We start from the raw sequence: 20,313 nt of genomic DNA on the forward strand, positions 1-20,313 counted from the left end.
GGTTCCTTCCCAGACTGAAGATCTGGGTCTGGGCTTGGCGTAGCCAAAGTGGCGCCCCCATGTGGCTATAGCCTGCATAAGCCTTCCCACAGTCTTAGCTTGGAATTATGCACATTCTTGACAGATTGTTCTAAATTGGAAAGTATTTATTCATATCATTTCACATTTTGTGCAAAAAGTCACTCATTATTAAGAGTTTAGGGCTGCCATGCTGATTCAGGTTTGTATTACCCCAAGTTGTCTAAACTGGATCTGAGAGCTATTTCATTGTGGGTCTGCCCTCCAAGGGATGGAGATGCCAGTCCCTGCAGATTTTTTGACAACCATTGATACCTCTTCCCTTCCTATAGGATGGCCAGCCGGAGCAGTGACAAGGACGGGGACTCTGTCCACACAGCCAGTGAAGTCCCTCTGACCCCACGGACCAACTCCCCAGATCGAAGATGCTCATCCTCAGACACATCTAAGTCTACGTACAGCCTGACCCGGAGGATTTCAAGTAAGCGTTTTTGCTGTGACTGTCTAGGGGTCATGGCTCATGCAATCCTGTGTTGTTGCACCTCCATTCAGGCCCATGAATTAAAATCCCATTAGCCGGGGTCCCAGGACAAAAGAAGAGAGCTGGCTTTCCCAGATACTCAGCAGCATCCCCAAGGAAAGATGTGAGGGCAGGGGTTGTCTGGGGAGGGGGCAGGGTGAGGTGACAGTCCAGAAGACAAGAGGATGGAGAAATAATGACAATGTGATAGGAAGTGCATTACGCCTGATTTCTGCTGAGTTCAATCAGAAGTGATTATTTTTTTTTATTTTATTTTTTTTTTTAATTTTTTTTTAATTTTTTTTTATTTATTTATGATAGTCACAGAGAGAGAGAGAGAGAGAGGCAGAGACACAGGCAGAGGGAGAAGCAGGCTCCATGCACCGGGAGCCTGACGTGGGATTCCATCCCGGGTCTCCAGGATCGCGCCCTGGGCCAAAGGCAGGCACTAAACCACTGCGCCACCCAGGGATCCCCAGAAGTGATTATTTTGATTGATTTTTCTCTTTACTAATCACGAGTTTCATGGAATTGGCTCAACTGATTGACATGGCCAGCATATATATCATATCAGACCCCAAAAGGTGTGTGTTATTGTGTCATACAGGAGAACTTGCAAATTCAGGTCACTTCAGGGGCTGGGTGCGTTATGTTGGGGGATGAGTTGCAGAGGGTTGGACAGAGCTGAATGTCGTTCTGATGCAGTGACAAATGGCAGCTGACTTGGCCTCAGTTACTAGGGCAGGGTGGGGACTTGGGGAGCTGATGCCCCAGTCACAGGGGGCAGCGGCTACTCAACTCTCGCTGCAGGAGAGAGAGAAAGAGACTGTGGGCTCAGTACTGCCTGCCCTTTCTTTTTAAAAAGAGTTTATTTATTTATTCATGAGAGACACAGAGAGAGAGAGAGGCAGAAACATAGGCAGAGGGAGAAGCAGGCTCCCTTTGGGGAGTCTGACGCAGGACTTGATCCCAGGTCCCTGGGATCACGACCTGAGCCAAAGGCAGACACTCAACCACTGAGCCACCCAGGTGTTCCCTGCCTGTCCTTTCTAAAGAGAAACTGGCAATCTGGTTTTTATATAAAACTTTCTTAGCTTTAAACCCAAACAAAGCAGATTTCTGGGTCAAACTGGGTCCACAGGCCACCCAGTTTGTCCACTCTGATGTACAGCGTCTGTGTTTGACCCAATGGCATGATTTGGCTGGGGAGGAAAAAGGAGGATGAAACCAAAGAGTCCCAGCCTCCTCTTACATCCCGAAAGTATCTCTGCAGTCATTTCAGCTGTCTGCTATTCACTTAACAGAGGAGAAAAGCTTAAAATTCATGATATAGATCCACTCAGGTGGAAATATTGGTGTCTGATCTTTCCTGGGGGCAAATGTGGGGGGAAGGGGAAATAGAGAAAGTTCAAGGGCTTGATAGAGTGAAGCAGCAGACATGTGAGGCTTCTCTAGACCTCAGTCTTTCTGTCTGTAAAATGAGAGGCCTGTTCTTGACCTGCTCTGTCCAGTACAGTGGCCACTAGCCACATGTTGCTGGCGAGCATTTAAATGGGGCTGAGCCCAATCGAGACACGCCTCATGTGCTCTATACTCATGATTTTGAAGCCAGGAACTGAAAGAAAATTTAAACCGTCTATCACTAAAATGTTTTAATTTTGATTATATGTTGAAAATGTTAAAATTAATTTCACCTGTTACTTTGCACCTTTAAAAAAGGGGATCCTGGAAGATTTTATGTTCCCTACGTGGTTTGTATTTCTGAAACCCATGATGTTTCTCTTGAATGGCACCAGTCTAGATGAGTCCCAGGTCGCCCAGCTCTAGACACAGATGATTTTCATTTAGTCCATAGTTATCAGAGTACCAACCATGCACCAGACCAAAGTGTCATGATTTTAGCAGACACGACAGGTGTTCGGGCAATGTCATGAGAGAACAAATAGTATATAACCCTGCTTTAAATGAGGAATCTAATAGTCAAACTCCTAGGAGCAGAGAGTAAAGTGTGGTTGCCAGGGTGGGAGAACTGGGGAGGTGTTGGTTTCCACTATGCAAGATAAATAAGGTGTAGAGATCTACTGTACAGCACAGTGCATATGGTTAACAATATTTTACTACTTAAAATTTTACAGAGACTTGACCTTATATAAAGATTTTTATCACCAGAAAAATTAAATAAATAAGGCAGTAGAAAACTTTTGGAGATAATGGATATGTTGATAGCACAGAGTGTGGTGGTGGTTTCATGGATACATACTTACCTCCAAACTCATGCACAGCCTTTTGTATGCCATTTGTGCCTCAGTTAAATAGTTTTTTTTCTTCAGTTAAATAGTTTAAAAAAAAAAATTCCATGAGCTCACTGCTAGAATAGAGGAATGAGCAAAGATTCAAATGGTGGACTTGGGAGCCATGAACTCTGCTGGTTGATGGAGAAGGGTGAGGTGCCCCACAAGTGGTGAAGTTCAAATATGATCGTTGACAAAGTATAATAGTTACCATTTAGTGACCTCTTACCATGTGCACGTTCTATGCCGAGCCCTTTCCATGCATTGGCTCTGTGAATCACCACAGTCTTTGAAGTAGGGGCTATTACTGACTCCATTTTACAGATAGGGAAACTGAGTCCCAGAAATTCTGGCCTCAGGGTCCACTCTCTGAAAATGGAGGCAGTATAGGGTAATGGTTAGCATCAAGACTTTGGAGCCAGACAGGCTGGGCTTGACTCCTGGTTCTTCCTCTCACTACTTGGGTCACTTTTGGAGAATTATTTAAGGTTTCTGTTTCCTCATCTGTCAAATAGGGATAGTCGTTATCTAAAACCTTGTGAAGATGACTTGATATGTCAATGCATTTAGAACAGTGCCTGGCTGTGACAGAGGTGATAATGCCACCAAGCTACCTCTCATAGAATAAATAAGAGGCTCTCAGGGTGTGGAGAGCAGATGGCACAGAGCATCATGAAACAGAGTGAACAATGTGAGAATCTGAGAAATGGTGCTAATTTCACAAAGTGGCCCAGGTTCGGTCCCATACATGGCGGTCTTAATTATTATTTCTGGTGACTGTTTAGGTCTCGAATCCAGACGACCCAGCTCCCCACTTATTGATATTAAACCCATCGAGTTTGGCGTTCTCAGTGCCAAAAAGGAGCCCATCCAGCCCTCGGTGCTCAGACGGACCTATACCCCAGACGACTACTTCAGAAAGTTCGAGCCCCAGCTGTACTCCCTTGACTCCAACAGCGACGATGTGGACTTCCTAACAGACGAGGAGATCTTGTCCAAGTACCAGCTGGGCATGCTGCACTTCAGCACCCAATATGACCTGCTGCACAACCACCTGACGGTACGGGTGATCGAGGCCAGGGACCTGCCACCGCCCATCTCCCATGACGGATCGCGCCAGGACATGGCTCACTCGAACCCCTATGTCAAGATCTGTCTCCTGCCAGACCAGAAGAACTCTAAGCAGACGGGGGTCAAACGCAAGACCCAGAAGCCTGTGTTTGAGGAGCGTTACACCTTCGAGATCCCCTTCCTCGAAGCTCAGAGGAGGACCCTGCTGCTAACTGTGGTGGATTTTGATAAGTTTTCCCGCCATTGTGTCATTGGGAAGGTGTCCGTGCCTTTGTGCGAGGTTGACCTGGTGAAAGGCGGGCATTGGTGGAAGGCGCTGGTCCCCAGCTCTCAGGTAAGGGGTGGTTTGGTGGTGTCTCCTGCTGGGATCTTTGCAAAAAAAAAAGATGATTATTTTTATTTTATTATTGAAATCGTCTTTGTATTTTAACAACTTTTCATTTTGAAATAATTTTCTACTTCCAAGAAGTTGCTGATGTAATATAGAGTGGTTGTGTTCTCTTCATCTAGCAACCCCAGTGAGAAATCTTACACAAGCAGAGTGCCTTAGCAATACCAGCAAATTGGCGTTGGCAATGGAGCTTCGGACCTTATAGAATTTTCACAGATTTTTACATGCACCATTGTGTGTGTGCGTGCGTGTGTGTGTGTGTGTGTGTGTGTGTTTGTAGTTCTAGGACATTTTGTCACATGTATAGATTCGTGTAACCACCACCACCCTGGGAGCTTTTTTGTCATTGATGCCGGGTTATTTAATAAGGAGAATGATTGTCCAGGGTATGAAGCTATCAGTTATTTTGACTTTCAGAAATTGATTTGGGAAAAATAAAATGAGGGCTGCAGAACAGGATGATATATGGATGTTTTTCAGGCAAATTGTGAGATTGGCTTCTTTCCCCCTACCAGCCCACAGACTTGCAATTGGCTGCTTGGGAAGCCACCCACGGACCAGGCTCTGTCCCCAGTGGGCTGATAGAGTCCCTCCCTTGGGCATTCTGTGGATGACAATGCACGAACTGTGCAGAGAAGGACGAGGTAGGAGCCCAAGGGAAGGAAAAGACCCAGCCAGCTGGAGGCCAGTCTAGTCCATTCAGGCTGACGGTGACAATCCTGTGTAATGCAGGCGGGATTATTTTATGTCAAACATGCCAAGGTGCTTTTCAAAGCTGAACTCTACTGGTCAGGGATTTGATGATCCAGCATCACACCTGGAGTATTAGGTTTTAAACATGGGGACTGGAGGGGTTGCTTGTGTTGTGTGTGTGTGTGTGTGTGTGTTTCCATTCAAAGATAGATTTATCCTTCTCTTCATTTGGATCCCCCTAGGAAGAAGAGAATCCTGAGCCAAGGGAAGTCATTTATTAGGGAGGTGACAGCAGAGGAAACACCAGGATGAGGGTGGGAAATTGACATAAAGTATGCATTATCCAGCTGGCCACCACTTTGGGGAGATCAGGCCCTAAACCTGCTGGGGAAATGGGAAGCCAGGATTAGACACATGTCTAGAGTCTTTTCACCTGAGTGATGGGGGAGTTGGGGTGTGCATATACCAACTCCTATCAGCCACTGAATGAAGGCTGTTGGCAGGGGTATGGAGACGTTCCTTCCCTGGCATTTCTGGCCTGTTAATACTGGTTGATAAAGAGACCTTTGACATCCACAGATGCAAAAAAAAGTGCAAGAGCTGGCAGCTACATGCAGACCTGTGTACACTGAAGTGATCAGGACCAGGAGGTGATGGTCAAAGTGTTAGCTGTGTTTGCTATAATCCCGTATCCTCCTTCCCATCACATGATCAGAATAGATTGGGCGCTTTCCATGTAGCCTCTTCAATATTTGATATCACTGGGTTTTCGACCATCAAGAGGGTTGAAAGAGGGAGACCCACCGGACAAGATCGACTCTGTATCGCCAGCTTGACTGCGCACATCAGAGAATTTGGACATCAACACACCTTGCCTCCTTTAGGTATTGGCTGAAATGTCACAACTTCAGCGAAGATTTTTCTGGCACATCTGCTGTAGTTTGATTCTCCTGAAATCTGAGGCCAAAGGCCAGGACCTGGGTGCAGGTAGATTCTTTAGGAGGCTATCCCGGGGAACAGGAATGAGGGGTAAGGAGGACACAGGGAAGGAGGGAACATCAGTAGTGGTTTTTCAGGTTGCCATTCTGGCCCTAGCATGCTCGTCAGGTGGGCCCCCACACCCTCACGGAAAGACTGGGAAGGAGAAAGAAAGGCCAGGACCAAGCCCGAGCAGAACTTCGGGACCGTCTGTAGCTGGGCCGGAGGTGGTGTCCACTGCATGTCTCTGCTGACACGGTAGCCAGCACCCAGGCACTCCCTGTCCCCTTCTCCTGCTTTTGCTTTTCTCCAGAGACTTTAACCATCATCCTGCAGACCATACATTCTGTGGTCTGTCTCCCCTGCTAGCATGGAAACCCCACGAGAACAGATTTCTGTTTTGTTCACTTCTGTGTGTCCTGCACCGATAACAGTGCCTGGTGTGTAGTAGTGCTCAATCGAGCACTATTTGTGGAATGAATGAAGGATTCCCCGGAATGAATTTCTTTCTCCCACCTGCCACCTTGCCCCCTGCTCTCCTCCTTCCTTTTCACTGGAAGAAAGGCTAGTGGAAAGGCCAGTTGTCTGAGGTTGGGTTCCCTGGCAGCAGAGCTTGAGATAAGGATTTGGGTGTAAATCTATTTGCTTGTAGGGCTGCTGTGACAAAACAAACATTAGAGGCTTAACACCACAGAAATTCATTGTCTCACAGTCTGGACATTAGGAGTCCAAGATCAAGGCCACGCTCCCTCTGAAACCTGTCAGAGAGAACTCTTCCTTGCCGCCTTCTGGCTTCTGGTGGTTGTTGGCAATCCTTGGCATTGCTCGGCTGACAGCTGTACCACTCCCACCTCTGCCTCCATCCATCACAGGACCTGTCTGTCCATGTCTGTGTCTTTTCTCTTCTTCTAAGGAAGAAGAGAACCAGTCCTAAGGTTCTAAGGAACCAGTTCTAAGGAACCAGTCCTGTTGAATGAAAGGGGCCACCCTATTTCATTATGTCCCCATTTTAAATAATTACATCTGCAATAACCGTATTTCCCCATAGGGTCACGTTCTAAGGTAGTGGGAGTGAGGATGATAACATATCTTTTGGTGGGGGGTTGTAGGAGAATGCCCTGCAGGGGAGAGAGAGAAGCAATCTAGGGGAAGAGTGATAGCCCATTGAGAGCATGGTCATAGCCTCAGCCTGATGGGTGGTTGGAGAGGGGACGATGGATCCCCACCCAGATGGTGGATGGTGGATGGAGCTGCAGTGTCCTTCCTCCTTCAGACCCAGAGCCAGCCTTTGACCTGCCACATCTGTCAGCCATTGGCTGGGTGGCCATGGGCCTACATATAGCTTCTGTCCTAAAGATAGGGGTTCTGAGCCAAGGACAGATTTGCTCTTGGGACACTTGGCAGGGCTGGGAAATGTGGGTTCAGCGAATTGAGTTCAAGGATGCTGCTAAGTACCTGCGGATGCACGGAACAGCCCCCACCACAAAGGGTGCTCTAGCCAGAAGTGTCTGTGCCAGAGGGGGCGAGCCCACGATGAGAGAAGGGGATAACAGATTCAAGAATGGCAGCACGGTCTGCCACGCAGGCAGGATGAGGGCCAAGCTGGTCCCTGAAGGCTGGGGAGTTTTCTTACAGCAGAAACAGTTGCTGGGAAGCAGGGAAAGCCAGGGATGGAGGGTGTTAGGAGCAGATATCCAGGTAACGGTGTTGTTTTTCATGCCATCTGTGGAAAAGGAGACACTGGTTCTGAACAAAAATCCACATTGTGCAAAGTAGGCCTGTGTTAGAGACAGAAAACAAAATCCTCCTGTGATGCACTGAGGCCATGGGATGTCGATGCTGATTTTCAGAGCAGCCAAGGTCTACCTTCACCAAATCACGTGGAGGTCAGTTGAACAGGAGGGGAAGATGCAGCGGTGTCCGGGGGTGGAGGCAGAGCTCGACAGGTTCTTGTTTGCAGCCCACCTTTGCTAGTGTGGGATCCACATGACTCTTAGAGGTTAGCTCTCGGTTTCTGTGTGTTGGAGAACCCACGGGAATGTGGCTGGCAGGGCCACGCCTCCTCCTCTCCTGGCTCACGGTGGGATGTCCCAGCTATTTTGTGGCTTTGAGCATTGTGTCTTTGACCTTGGCCTTCAGAACACAACAGCTAATGGGGCTACTGTAAATTTTTTGGTCTCGTTGATAAGGTTTGGCTAGGAGATCATGAAAATGAAGACAGAGAAATATGAAGCCTCTGGAGTGATTAAACAGGTGCAAAGTTACTCTTGCCACTAAGAGAAATTCTGCTCATCCAAGTGGACTGCAGTGAATTGGCACTGTAGTCATTGAATGTGAAATCTATGTAGGCGCTACTCTTTTTTTTTTTTTTTTTTTGAAGATTGTATTTATTTATGTGAGAGAGAACAAGAGAGAACACGAGCAGGGAGGAGAGGGAGAAGCTGAACAGGGAGCCCCATGCAGGGCACAATCCTGGGACCCTGGGAACATGACCTGAGCCAAAGGCAGATGCTTAACCAACTGAGCCACCCGGGTGCCCATAGGCTCTACTTTCTTTCTTTTTTTTTTTTTTAATTTATTTATGATAGTCACACAGAGAGAGAGAGAGAGGCAGAGACATAGGCAGAGGGAGAAGCAGGCTCCATGCACCGGGAGCCCGACGTGGGATTCGATCCCGGGTCTCCAGGATCACGCCCTGGGCCAAAGGCAGGCGCCAAACCGCTGCGCCACCCAGGGATCCCTAGGCTCCACTTTCTTAAAAAAAATTATTAGTTGCCCTCTCTCTCTCTGTGTCTCTCATGAATAAATAAATAAAATCTTAAAAAAAAACTATTAGTAATTATGACAAAACACACCTAACAAAATGTACCAGGTTATCCATTTTTAAAAAATATTTATTTAAATTATAGTTAGTTAACATACAGTGCAACAGCTTATCCCTTTTTAAGTGCACATTTCAGTGGTATTAAGTACATTCATAGCATTACAACCGTTACCACCATCTGTCTCCAGGACTCTTTTCATCTTGCAGAACTGAAACGTTATACCCATTAAACAATAGCTTCCATCTTTTGTTGCCCCCAGTGCCTGGCAATCACCATTCCTTGGGTCTCTATGAATCTGACTACTCTGGGTACCTCACATAAGTGGAGTCATACAGTATTTGTCTTTTTGTGACCAGCATGTTTCACTCAGCCTCATGCCCTCAACATTGAAAAGGTGCTTGACGTCATTAGCCATCAGAGAAGGGCAGATTGGAACCACAGCGAAATAGCACTATACACCCAGGTACCGGTATGTCTAAACGTTACAAAGACTGACAACACCAGTGTTGGTGAGGATGTGGAGCAACCAGAACTCTCGGGCAGTGGAGGGGTATAATGTGGTATAACCACTTAGGAAGAAGCTCTAGTAGTATTTTGTGAAACTGAACATTTATCTACTCCCATGAACCATAAATAGCCATTCCTAGGTATTTGCCTAAGAGAGATGACAATGTTATGTCTGCACAAAAAATTGGACTCAGATATTCACAGCAGCTTTACATGTCACAGGCTCCAGACTAGAAGCAGCCAGTTGTCCCATCAGCAGAATAAGGATAACAAGCTGTCGTATATTCATATAATGGAGCATTATTCAGAAGTAAGAGGGAACAAAGTACTGATGCACACAACAGCATGGATGAATGTCACAAACAAGCAGAACATTATGCTTTAACATTATATATATATATAATTTATAATTTGACATTTGTATATATATATGACTGCATTTATATATATAATGCATATACATATAATTATATATATATATATATATATATATATATATATATATATATATATATATATATATGACTGCATTTATATATTTATATCATTTGAGAACCACCAAAACTAGTCTATGGTGAAAAACCAGAATAATAGTTGTGGGACGTGAACAGGAGGGAAGGGGATTGAGTGGAAGGGAGCAAGAAGGACATTTCTGAACTAACAGTGATGTTCTACATCTTGATGGGACAGGTGTGTGTGTTGTCAAACTCATCAGGTACGCTTAAGGATTATGCATCTTGTTGGATGTAAATGTTATTTGCGAGGGGGGGGGGGGGGGGGGGGGGGGGGAAGAGCCATAAACACACACTGAACTCTGGCTACTGACATGCCTGCTGAAGTGTTTCAGGGGGAAGTGTACTAATGCCTGTAACTTATTTTAAGATGCTTTCAAAAAAAGATCATGGTGGGGGGGTGCTGGGTGGCTTAGTCATTAAGCATTCGACTCTTGGTTTCCGCTCAGGTCACGATCTCAGCGTCATGAGATCAAGCCCCATGTCGGGCTCTGCGCTCAGTGGGAGTCTGCTTGAGATCCTCTCTCCCTCTCCCTCTGCCCCTCCCCCCCAAATAAATAAATAAATCTCAAAAGGAAAGATCAGTAGACATGCAATAAGGCAAGTATAGCATAATTTAAAAATATTAATGTAGAATTATTAATATTAGCTGCATTGCAGAAGCTAGGTGGTGTGTATAAAGGAGGTGACTGTACAGTTCTTCCAGCTTTTCTGTATGTATGCGACAGTTTTTATGATAAAATGTTGGAATGCAAAGAGAGAAGAAGACAGAGACCCTAGTAAGGAGCAATTTGCCATGGTTGTGTAGGCAGGATATGATCTCCTGGACCTGGATGTAAGGTGCAGGAACATGTGGGGCCAGCCGGAGAGACCATTTGAAGGTGCAGTGTTTCATGTCTGGGACCAACCCTTAGACATTCAACTCCAGCTTCAGGGGTGCTATAAACAAGGCTTCCTGACAGAGTAGGGGTTTTGCATCATGCTGGCTATTCTCTTATTTTCACAATCAGCCTCTCTGATTCCAAGGTCCCGAGTCTTAGATGAATCAATCACACTTTAGCAAATGTGCTGGGAGATTCTAATGCAGGTGAGCTGTGGTCCTCCAGCTGAGCAGCACTGGGTGACCATAGAAAGAAAGGGTTAGCTGTCTAGGCTGGACGTATGGGGCTGGAGCATGGCTCTGCCACTCACTGATTGGCTGTTGTGTTGGTTGAATGAGCTGAGTGCCCAACATAGGCTGCCATTAAGATTATGTGTTATGGAGCCATTTGGGAAGGAGTAGACTCAGGTTACCATGCTCTTAAAAGGTCTTGGGGGATAATTCTGAGTCACATGGGGTGTAGCATCTCTTATTACAAAGCCAGATTTTCCACCAAGGAGAAATGTTTGATTTGCACTCAGAAGAAGAAAATGTGTTTCGTCAAAAGTGATATTTGCACACTGCAATGCTGGATATTTATGTTTCTGAAAATTGCTTTAACCTGAGATTTGCTCTGACCAAAGGAACGCCTTTTAAATCTTCGATGCCTAGCATTCTGGGCCCTGTGGCTTAGGAAGCAAAGTCTGTGCATATTGCCTTTGCCAAGTAAGATTCGGGGATTCACATTTAGCAATAAATATGTTCTGGGACTCACACATACTAACTAGACCCTGGGCTGCATGCAATACTTACATTACCCTATCAGATGGATAGTAATGACACTTGCATTTCATAGATGGGGACCCTGAGGCTCAGAGAGGTTGAGGACCTTGCCCATGGTTGCACAGCTGGAATGGAGAATTGAACCTGAGACTAACTCTGAGCCCACACCCATAACCTCTATGAAATAATCAATTTAGGGACTGCCCTGGCCAGTGGCTTTGAAAGTTGATCTACACCATGTAACTCAAGTGTGATAAGACAGTATTTCCCATAAGTATAGCCACATTTTAATATGACTATGTACCTTGCTTCCTTCCCCCTTGGATTTATCCTCCTAGAAGGAGTTCTGTGTTTGTTCTGTGTTGTTTCAGCAAGCTTTCAGAGTCTGAGGGGTATGCTCATGGCTTTCCTCAGGAGCACCAAACTGACTGGATTTTTGAAAATGTCTGTGGGATAGTCTTATTTGATAACGAAGATAGGTGTCTGTGTAGCGATTGTCATTTGTGGGTTTTTTGTTTTTGTGAGGTTTTTTTTAGGAATAGAAAAAAAATGTATGACTCTGAGGTAAAGAGATTTACTTTCTTGGGTGGCCCCCCAAATGTCTTTTTTTTTTTTCTTAGATTTTATTTATTCATGAGAGACAGAGAGGCAGAGACATAGGCAGAGGGAGAGGGAGAGGCAGGCTCCCTACAGGGAGCTCGATAAGGGACACGATCCCAAGACCTGACCTGAAGGCAGATGCTCAACCAGTGAGCCACCCAGGTGCCCCAAAATGTCTATTTTTATCAGGAATCTTGGTTAAAACTGACAGAACCCATCTTAAACTAGCTTTGGCCAAAGAGGAAGGTTTGTGGTAGTGTGGGCTCCCGGCATCCCTGTGGTAGTGTGGGCTCCTGGCATCCCTGTGGTAGTGTGGGCTCCCGGCATCCCTGGCTCTAGAGTTTCTCAGCTGGAATGTTCTTCAGCTCTGCCTTTCTCCATGGGTTTTCTTTTCAGAAGACGTTTCCCATGTGCAGGAGCAAAAGCAGCTACAAGTTACCCCAGGCCTACCTCCCACCAGCCAAGACATGCACTTGGGGAGACAGGTCCTCTCTTCTAAAAGTTCTAGAAGTCTGGGGCACCTGGGTGGCTCAGTTGATTAAGCATCTGCCTTCGGCTCAGGTCATGATCCTGGGGTCTTGGGATCGAGCCCCAGCGTTGGGCTCCCTGCTCAGTGGGGAGTCTGCTTCTCCTTCTCCCTCTGCCCCTACCTTTCTCTCTCAAAATAAATAAATAAAATCTTTTTAAAAAATCAAATAAAAGTTCCAGAAGTCCCAGGGAGGATTCTCAGGGGCCCATCCTCCTTGGGTCCTAACCTTGTCCATGTGGTGGGAGATTGTTTGTCACCACATCCCCAGCTGGTGGTCACCACTCAGGAGCCTTGCAATGGGAGGGAGCGTGGTTTAGGGGAAGGAAGAGTGAATATCTCCTTACTCAGTTGCCACAGTTGTGGTTGGGATTCTTTGTTGCTGCTTCCCTGACTAGCACTTCCCTGGCTAATGTCCCTGCTGAAGAACCTTGGCAGGCAGGGGTTCAAGAGCTGGCCCTGGTAGCAGGTGGATGCCAACTATTTGGAAGTTTCTGGAAGTAGAGGGGGCTGCCCGGGCCCTGGGACTATACCTCATGGCTTTTTACTGTTGGGCAGCAAAGCTGGGCAGCTTCTCCCTGGAGGAGGAGCTCTCAAGGATGGGTCCTAGTCAGATGGCCTGATCCTACCTTCTCTGGGGCTCAGTGGCCATGAGAAACTCATCTATGTCCTAGGCTGCACTCTCCTAGAAGCAGACCCTGAGACCAAGATTTGAGTGCAAGTATTTTATTTTGGGGTGATGCCAAGAAAAACCAGAAGGGAAGCAGGGGAATGAGACCTCCACTAAAAGACCTGTTATTGGGCAGGTTCCCACCACGGGCAACTGGGTCACGATCCTCCTGGGCACTCAGTGTAGGGGCAGTGGCAGCAACAGAGCATTTATTCACCATCTCCCTCCAGATAGAGGTTGAGGGCTGCTTCCAGAAACCCTTAATTTTTGAGGCTCCTCTATCCTGTTTCTTGGACATGGTGGCCAGAGAGACTCCTCAGATGGAGAGATGTGGGGCTGGCTATAGGAAGCTTGGTGGCCTCTGGCAGTGATGCTGGTCAGGCCTGGGGGCTGGAGCGGCCCCTTCTGCATCCCCACACTTACTCTTGCCACCCCGAGTGCAAGGTCTTCTGGGCTCTCCCTTCCCTCTGCTTGCCACTTCTCTCGATCCCTCCTCTCCTCTGGTCAGAAGGGTGAAAAGCAGGCGAGCAAGACCACTGGTGGAACAGATGCCCGTAGAGAAGAAGGTGCCTCCCCTTCCTAGAGGGGCATGCGATCTCTGAGAGTGTTTCTCTTGGCAGCCATCTCTCTCAGCTTTGGGGTGGATGGACTGGGACAGTCCTCAGCTTTCCCCACTCAGCCAGCATCTCCTCTCTGCCCATCGAGGCAGGGAACGTCAATGGTTTTGAATAATGCGGGATCCCATCTCTGCCTCTTACAAATCCCAGCGGGAGGTGCTGAGCACCTGTTGTTCCTAGCACCTTGGTACCTGTCCCCTGTCCCCAGCTTTGGGCCCAGGCTGCCAGTTCTGGGGCCAGCAGGGAAGGCGCCCCTCTGCATCCTATTGAGGTACAACTAAAGGCTTGGCCAGACTCTCCATAACATCAGCTTCTGCTTCTATTTATTCTTGGTATTTTTGGCACAAAGAAGGAACTCATTAGATGTTTTTTGAATTGAAAAATATTGTTGTGTAAAGAATATTAGCTTTAGAGTTAAACTGACCTGGTAAAGGTCCCAGCTTCACCTTGTACCAGCTGTGTGAATTTGAGTCCAACTCATCATGGGGAGTTGGCAAGTGTTGTGAGGATAATATAATGACAAAGAGGACTGACTCTGACATAGTACTTACTGTGTGTGAGGCGTGGTGCTAGGCATATCTATTGTATTTATTATCATCCCACTTTATAGATAGGGAAACTGAGGCATACCTTAAGTAACATGCCCACGGCCACACACCTGGGATTTGCACCCAGGCTGTCCAGCTCCAGAGGCTGTGCTGATAGCCATTCTGCTTCACTTCATTCCATCTTGATAAACCAAGATCAGGGAGGCAAAGCACCTGACATATAGTATATGCTGAGCAAGTACTGACTCGGGGCTCATGCACTGGGAAGAAGGACAGAGGGAACCAGAACCAGAAAGAGGAAGGAGACATTGGGAAGCAAGTGAGATCAAAGCCATGAGGAACTGGCCAGGGGATCTGATTTGGGTTTCAGTACATGCTACTTTGACCTTACCATGTCCCGGGCAGACAGAGATAGAAAGATAGAAAGAATTTCATCTTTTAGATAAAAAATTTTCATTTTTTGGAAGGAAAAATAGGTAATGATTTGAGGCACCCAGAGTTCTGTGTTGATTGGGCCAAGCACCTGGAAACTGCCAGAAGTGATACACGCCCCCAGCCTCTCCTGCCCGCATATTGTGTTTTTGAGATCGCTCCCCATGTGATCCCATAACAGGCAAGGCCCTCGACAAGGCAAGTGTCAGTTTTTTAATGAGCATTCCTCTTTAACTCATCCTGAGCTGCTGTCAGCCTTGCCCCTTTCAGTAGGATGCTGGCCTCTGTGTGTGTTAAAAGGGTTTCCTGCCCAGGTTTTGGTGAGCAGAGTGTTTTGGCAACACTGTGCAGCCAGGGCCCAGCCCAGGCCAGAGCCTTAGAAGGCAACATTAACTAGAAGTCTCTTTTCATGTGGTCCTTCTTGTTTTCCTCCTTCTGATGTAGAAATGGAGTTTACATTTCAGACCTCAACCCAAGCTTTTGGTTCCTGGTTATAGTATGAACTAGAAGGGAAACCAGAGATGATTTGGACCAAGCCTGTTTTCTAGATGAGAAGACTACAGCACAGAGCAGTTGAGTGACTTGTCCAAGGTCACACAGCTTTCAGTGATAGCTTTCAGAGACTGGTTAGGTTGCCTGACTTCCAGGCAGGAGGTCTTGCCACTGTGCCACACTGTTTTACCTCACACAGGAAGGGGTCTGTGGTGGCTGAGAATATACAGACCTGGGTTCAAGTTCTGGCTTTTATACCCTCTAGAGGTGTGGGCCCCGGAGAGTTACCTTATCATCTCTAAGCCTCGGTTTCTTTGTGTATAAAATGAGGATTATATAGCATGCCGGAGCTAGCTTGCATTGGCTCGCAGAGCTCATTTTAAATTTTCAAGCATTTCACCAGCTGATTGACTTCACGTTGGAGCCAGCCATTGTGAATGAAATAGACAAATACTACAAATCAGAGCCCTTTCCTCTCCTGCAGAGTTAAATATCCGCATATCACTGATCATAGTGGTATTTACTTCAGGGTGTTTTTGTGGGCCACCAGTTGGCTTGGTTCTGAAAGCACAGCACAGAACCTTGATGTATGTATACAGTGGTGCCATATCAAGAGGACAGGCCTATAGTCCCACGATCCTCAGGCTGGCATTAGCCCCGCTCCTTCCAGCGGTGCGACCTTGGGCAGTTACTCGCTGTTGCTGATGATAATTGCTGGCTCTTCCTGAGTGTGTCCCATAGACCAGCTGTTGTTTCAGGGCTTTCTATATCAATTTGAAAATCAAGCAGGGGGATCCCTGGGTGGCGCAGTGGTTTGGCGCCTGCCTTTGGTCCAGGGCGCGATCCTGGAGACCCGGGATCGAATCCCACATCGGGCTCCCGGTGCATGGAGCCTGCTTCTCCCTCTGCCTATGTCTCTGCCTCTCTCTCTCTCTCTCTGTGACTATCATAAATAAATAAAAATTTAAAAAAAAAAAAAAAAAAAAAGAAAATCAAGCAGGGACTATCATTATCTTCAGTTTTCATTTTAAAAAGCTGAAGCTCAGGGGCATCTGGCTGGCTTAGTCGGTAGAAGGTGCAACTCTTGATCTTGGGGTTGTGAGTTTGAGCCCCACTATGGGGGTAGAGATTACTTTAAAAAATGAAATGAAATGAAATGAAATGAAATGAAATGAAATGAAATGAAATGAAATTAAAAAACGGAGGCATGGAAAGTCTGAGGAACTTGCCCAAGGCTATGTAGTTAATGAATGGGGGAGTCTGCATTCAGAGTCTGGCAACTGCTCCTGGCCTACCCCCTCCCCGCATCTTGTTGAGGCTTGGCTTCCTTCTGTGGAAAATAAGAAAAGCAAATTCAACCTCAAACGTGGCAATGAGGGTGGCATCTGATAATGCCTATGGTGCTCATGGGCTCAGCCCATCGCAAGGCCTCTGTTAATGGGTGCTTCCTGCTGGCAAGCCCTAAGTAAACGTTGCTGTCAGTCATTACCACGATAATTGCCCTAAAAGCTTCTTAGCCAAGGGACTGTGACTCAGTTTGACCAAGGAGATTAAAACATTTGCCAGCAAGTAATTCATCTACCTCAACTGGAGTTGAGAAGATGAGGCTTTAGCTCTTGAGTGGCTGGTGGGTTGGGGGGCTCTGGAGGCATACAGTAAGCTTCAGGCATACATAGCTCCTCTCCAGGGGCTTGTGGTGCAGATTAAATGAGAAAATAAAGGATTTGTGGGGGCTCTGCTCAGAGGAAAGTTTGAAGACTTCAGTGGGCTGTTGCCATTGACTGAGCCTGTACCGATGGCAGGGGCTACAAACCAGAGACCCAGGCCCCTCCTTCAAGACTCTCAGTATAACAAATACTGAGTATTTGTCAATGTTCTGTGTTTCTTGATGCCATGGAAAGCATTTTCTGTGCATAAACCCGTTGAATCCTACAAGCCTTTGAGGTACAGTGATCATCCCCATTTTACACATGAGAAAACAGAGGTGCCAGTCAGTGAATGACTTGCTTTGCATGTTCAAGGAATCAGTGGCAGAGCCAGGGTTTGAACTTAGGTGACTCTGGCCCTCAGTATTTCCTCCTTTCCTGGCATGGCCTCTGAGAAGCAGTCATGGCCATCAAAAATTAGGAGAAATTAGTGGGGCCCTGAAAGAAGGGTCTTCAGTTCAAGCAGCAGCAGAAATGAATCTGGCCAGCTAAGGGAAATGATAAATAAAATGATAACAGATTCACTTACTAAGTGCTGGGCTCTAAGCTCTGCCCATATATTAACCCATTTAATTCTTTCATCAACTCTGCCTCATGGGTGTTCTTAGTATCCCATTCCGCAGGTGAGAACACGAAGGTTGGGGAGTTGGGGAAGCTGGTCACACAGTAAATGGTGGACCCGGGATTCAAACCAGGCTTTCTGGGAGCGAAAGAGGGCAGTCCAGAAAGGGTAGTGGAGTAAAGGAAGCAAGGAAAGGAAAGAATACAAGCAAAGGAAGAGTTGAACCACGAGGCATCTGGGCAGCTCTGGGACTTTCTTGAGCAGAGCTCCATGGACTTCTAGGGGGCGGGGGTCAGATGCCCAGGCTTAGCCCCACCCAGACCACAGCCAAAGAGGTTCTAATACCAGAATAAGTGGGGACAGATGCTGAATAGACAGCAACAACATATACTGCCTATAGGACCCCCAAAACCTGAGACTGAGAGAAACTGTGAGTTTTTTTTTTTTTTTAAGATTATATTTATTTGAGAGAGAGAGCATGAGCTGGGAGGAGGGGAGAAGGAGAAGCAGACATCCCATGGAGCAGGGAGCCGGATGGGGGGCTACCTCCCAGGAATCCCAGGACGGAGCTACCCAGAAGCCCCAAAAGTGCATTTTTTTGGTAATAGGGCTTCTGCGGGCAGCTGACATAAGAAAGGAAAGTAGCAGGGTTCCTGGGCGACTCAGTCAGTTAAGCATCTGCCTTTGGCTCAGGTCATGATCCTAGGGTCCTGGGATGGAGCTCCACATCAGTCTCCCCACTCCACAGGGAGCTTGCTTCTCCCTCTCCCTCCCCCCCTTCCCTGGAAAAAGGAAAGTAGCTACAAGAGATGTCTGTGTTTTTCTACTTTTTCTAAAATCAATCAGTAGGTATTTTAGACTCTTGCCATGTGCCAGGTCTTGGACTAGGTAAGAGGATGGGCTTTGAAGTTTGACAGACCTGAGTTCAAATCCTGACTTGACCACATACCCCTCTATCCATTCAGTAAGTTTTTACTGAGTCCTGGGGCAGGGCACTCGTCACAGGGGACATTCACTGTGTGACCTTGGGAAAGTTACTTGACTCCTCTGAGCCTCAGTTTTCAGTGGGAGAAAATGGGGATAAAAAGCCCAAGAGCACAGTTGTCAAGAATGCACAATCTGGAGTCAGCCTCCTTAGGCTCATACCCTGTAAGCTGCTTTTAGTCCATAACACTTCTGACATTAAAGGTATGGGAGGGGGGGATTTCTCCACACAGTAAATTCTCCATATGTGCAAGCACCAACCGAGTGTCCTACAACTTAGCTCAGTACTGACACTGCCTGCAATCAGCTCAGACCCCTGACCCAGGTGAAGGGTTCAGTCTCATGGACCGCTCCCATTTCAGATCCAATCACAAGTCCCAGGGCATCCCCATACTTCTGACTGACCCAGCTGTAAATCAGGGGTTCTTTTTGACCTCTGCCTCGGCTTCCATAATTTGCTAGAATTGCTCACAAAACTCAGGGAAACACTTCATTTATTTTAGAGGATAGAATTCAGGAGCAGCCAAATGGAAGTGATGCGTAAAGCAAGGTATTGGGGGGAGGGGCACAGAGCTTCCATTCCCTCTCGGGGTCCAGCACCCTCCTAGCACCTTGATGTGTTTACTAACTCAGAAGCTCTTTAAACCCTGTTAGTTAAGAGGGGTTTTTTTGTTTGTTTGTTTGTTTGTTTGTTTGTTTTAATGGAAGTTTCATTATGTAGGCATGATTGATTAAATCATTGACCATTGGTGATTGAACTCAGCCTCTACTCTCTCCTCCCCAGAGGCTGGAGTTTGAGGCCAAGAATTCCAACCCTCTAGTTGTGCCTTTGTCTTTCTGGCAACCAGCCTTCTTCCCAAAGCTATCTGAGAACCCCCAGCTCTTAGTCATCTCATTAGCATACAAAAGACACTCTTATCTCTCCCAGAGATTCCAAGGGTTTTAGGAGCTGTGCGCCAGAAGCTAGGTCCAAAAACCAAGTATGTATTATTGTGTCACCTGCAACCCTGCCATCTGCTCACTGTGTGGTGTCAGGCACCCACCTTTGGCCATCCATCGTCTCAGGTTACTCATATGTACAATGAGGATAATGATAGCTCCTCTCCAGGGGCTTGTGGTGCAGATTAAATGAGAAAATAAAGGGTAGCACTCAGAATCCCATGCCTGGCACAAAATTGCCCAGAAACACTGGATAATGTAAGAAGAAGAGGCAACCAGGAGTTGCATTCTGGGGAAAACTGCATTTAAGAGCAAAAGTAAGGGAATGAGAACAATGAAGACCAAGACTTGAAAGCTAGGAGGTTAGAGGGAAGCTGGAAGGGAGCATAGTCATGCCAACGAACAGAAGGATTTCCAGAAGAGCTCTTCCCCACTAGAATTTCACGGAGTGTATATTATATCCCTCATTTTCCCCAGGAGGATAGGAAATGAGGCCCAGAGAGGTTCAGCAACAAGTCCAAGGCCCATACAGTGAGTACATGCTAGAGATGGCATTGGATTATAGGTGTGTGACCTCAGTCCTTTGCCTAATCACTCACCGTGTTAGCTTCCTGGGGCTCCCATCACAAGTTCCCATAAATTGGATGGCGTGCCACTGCGGGAATTCATTCTTTCACGATTCTGGAGTCTAGAAGTTCAAAATCAGGGTGTTGGCAGCGGTTGGTTCCTTCCTGGAGGCACTGAGGGAGATCCTGTTCCATGCCCTTCTAGCTTCTTGCGGTGTCACAG

The 20,313-nt window shown here is 46.9% G+C and overlaps 1 protein-coding gene across 2 annotated transcripts in view; it reads left to right on the forward strand.

Annotated features, from left to right (window-relative positions):
- SYT17 (synaptotagmin 17) overlaps positions 1-20,313 on the forward strand; it is a 75,493-nt gene that overhangs the window by 10,670 nt on the left and 44,510 nt on the right. For both annotated transcript variants that reach the window (XM_038540247.1, XM_038540246.1), the window contains exons 4-5: positions 351-499; positions 3,615-4,234. In XM_038540247.1, the coding sequence (XP_038396175.1) occupies positions 351-499; positions 3,615-4,234 (769 nt within the window). The remainder of the gene's footprint in view (positions 1-350; positions 500-3,614; positions 4,235-20,313) is intronic.

The sequence above is a fragment of the Canis lupus genome, chromosome 6, assembly GCF_011100685.1.
Source record: "Canis lupus familiaris isolate Mischka breed German Shepherd chromosome 6, alternate assembly UU_Cfam_GSD_1.0, whole genome shotgun sequence".
NCBI classification, from domain to species: Eukaryota; Metazoa; Chordata; class Mammalia; order Carnivora; family Canidae; genus Canis; species Canis lupus.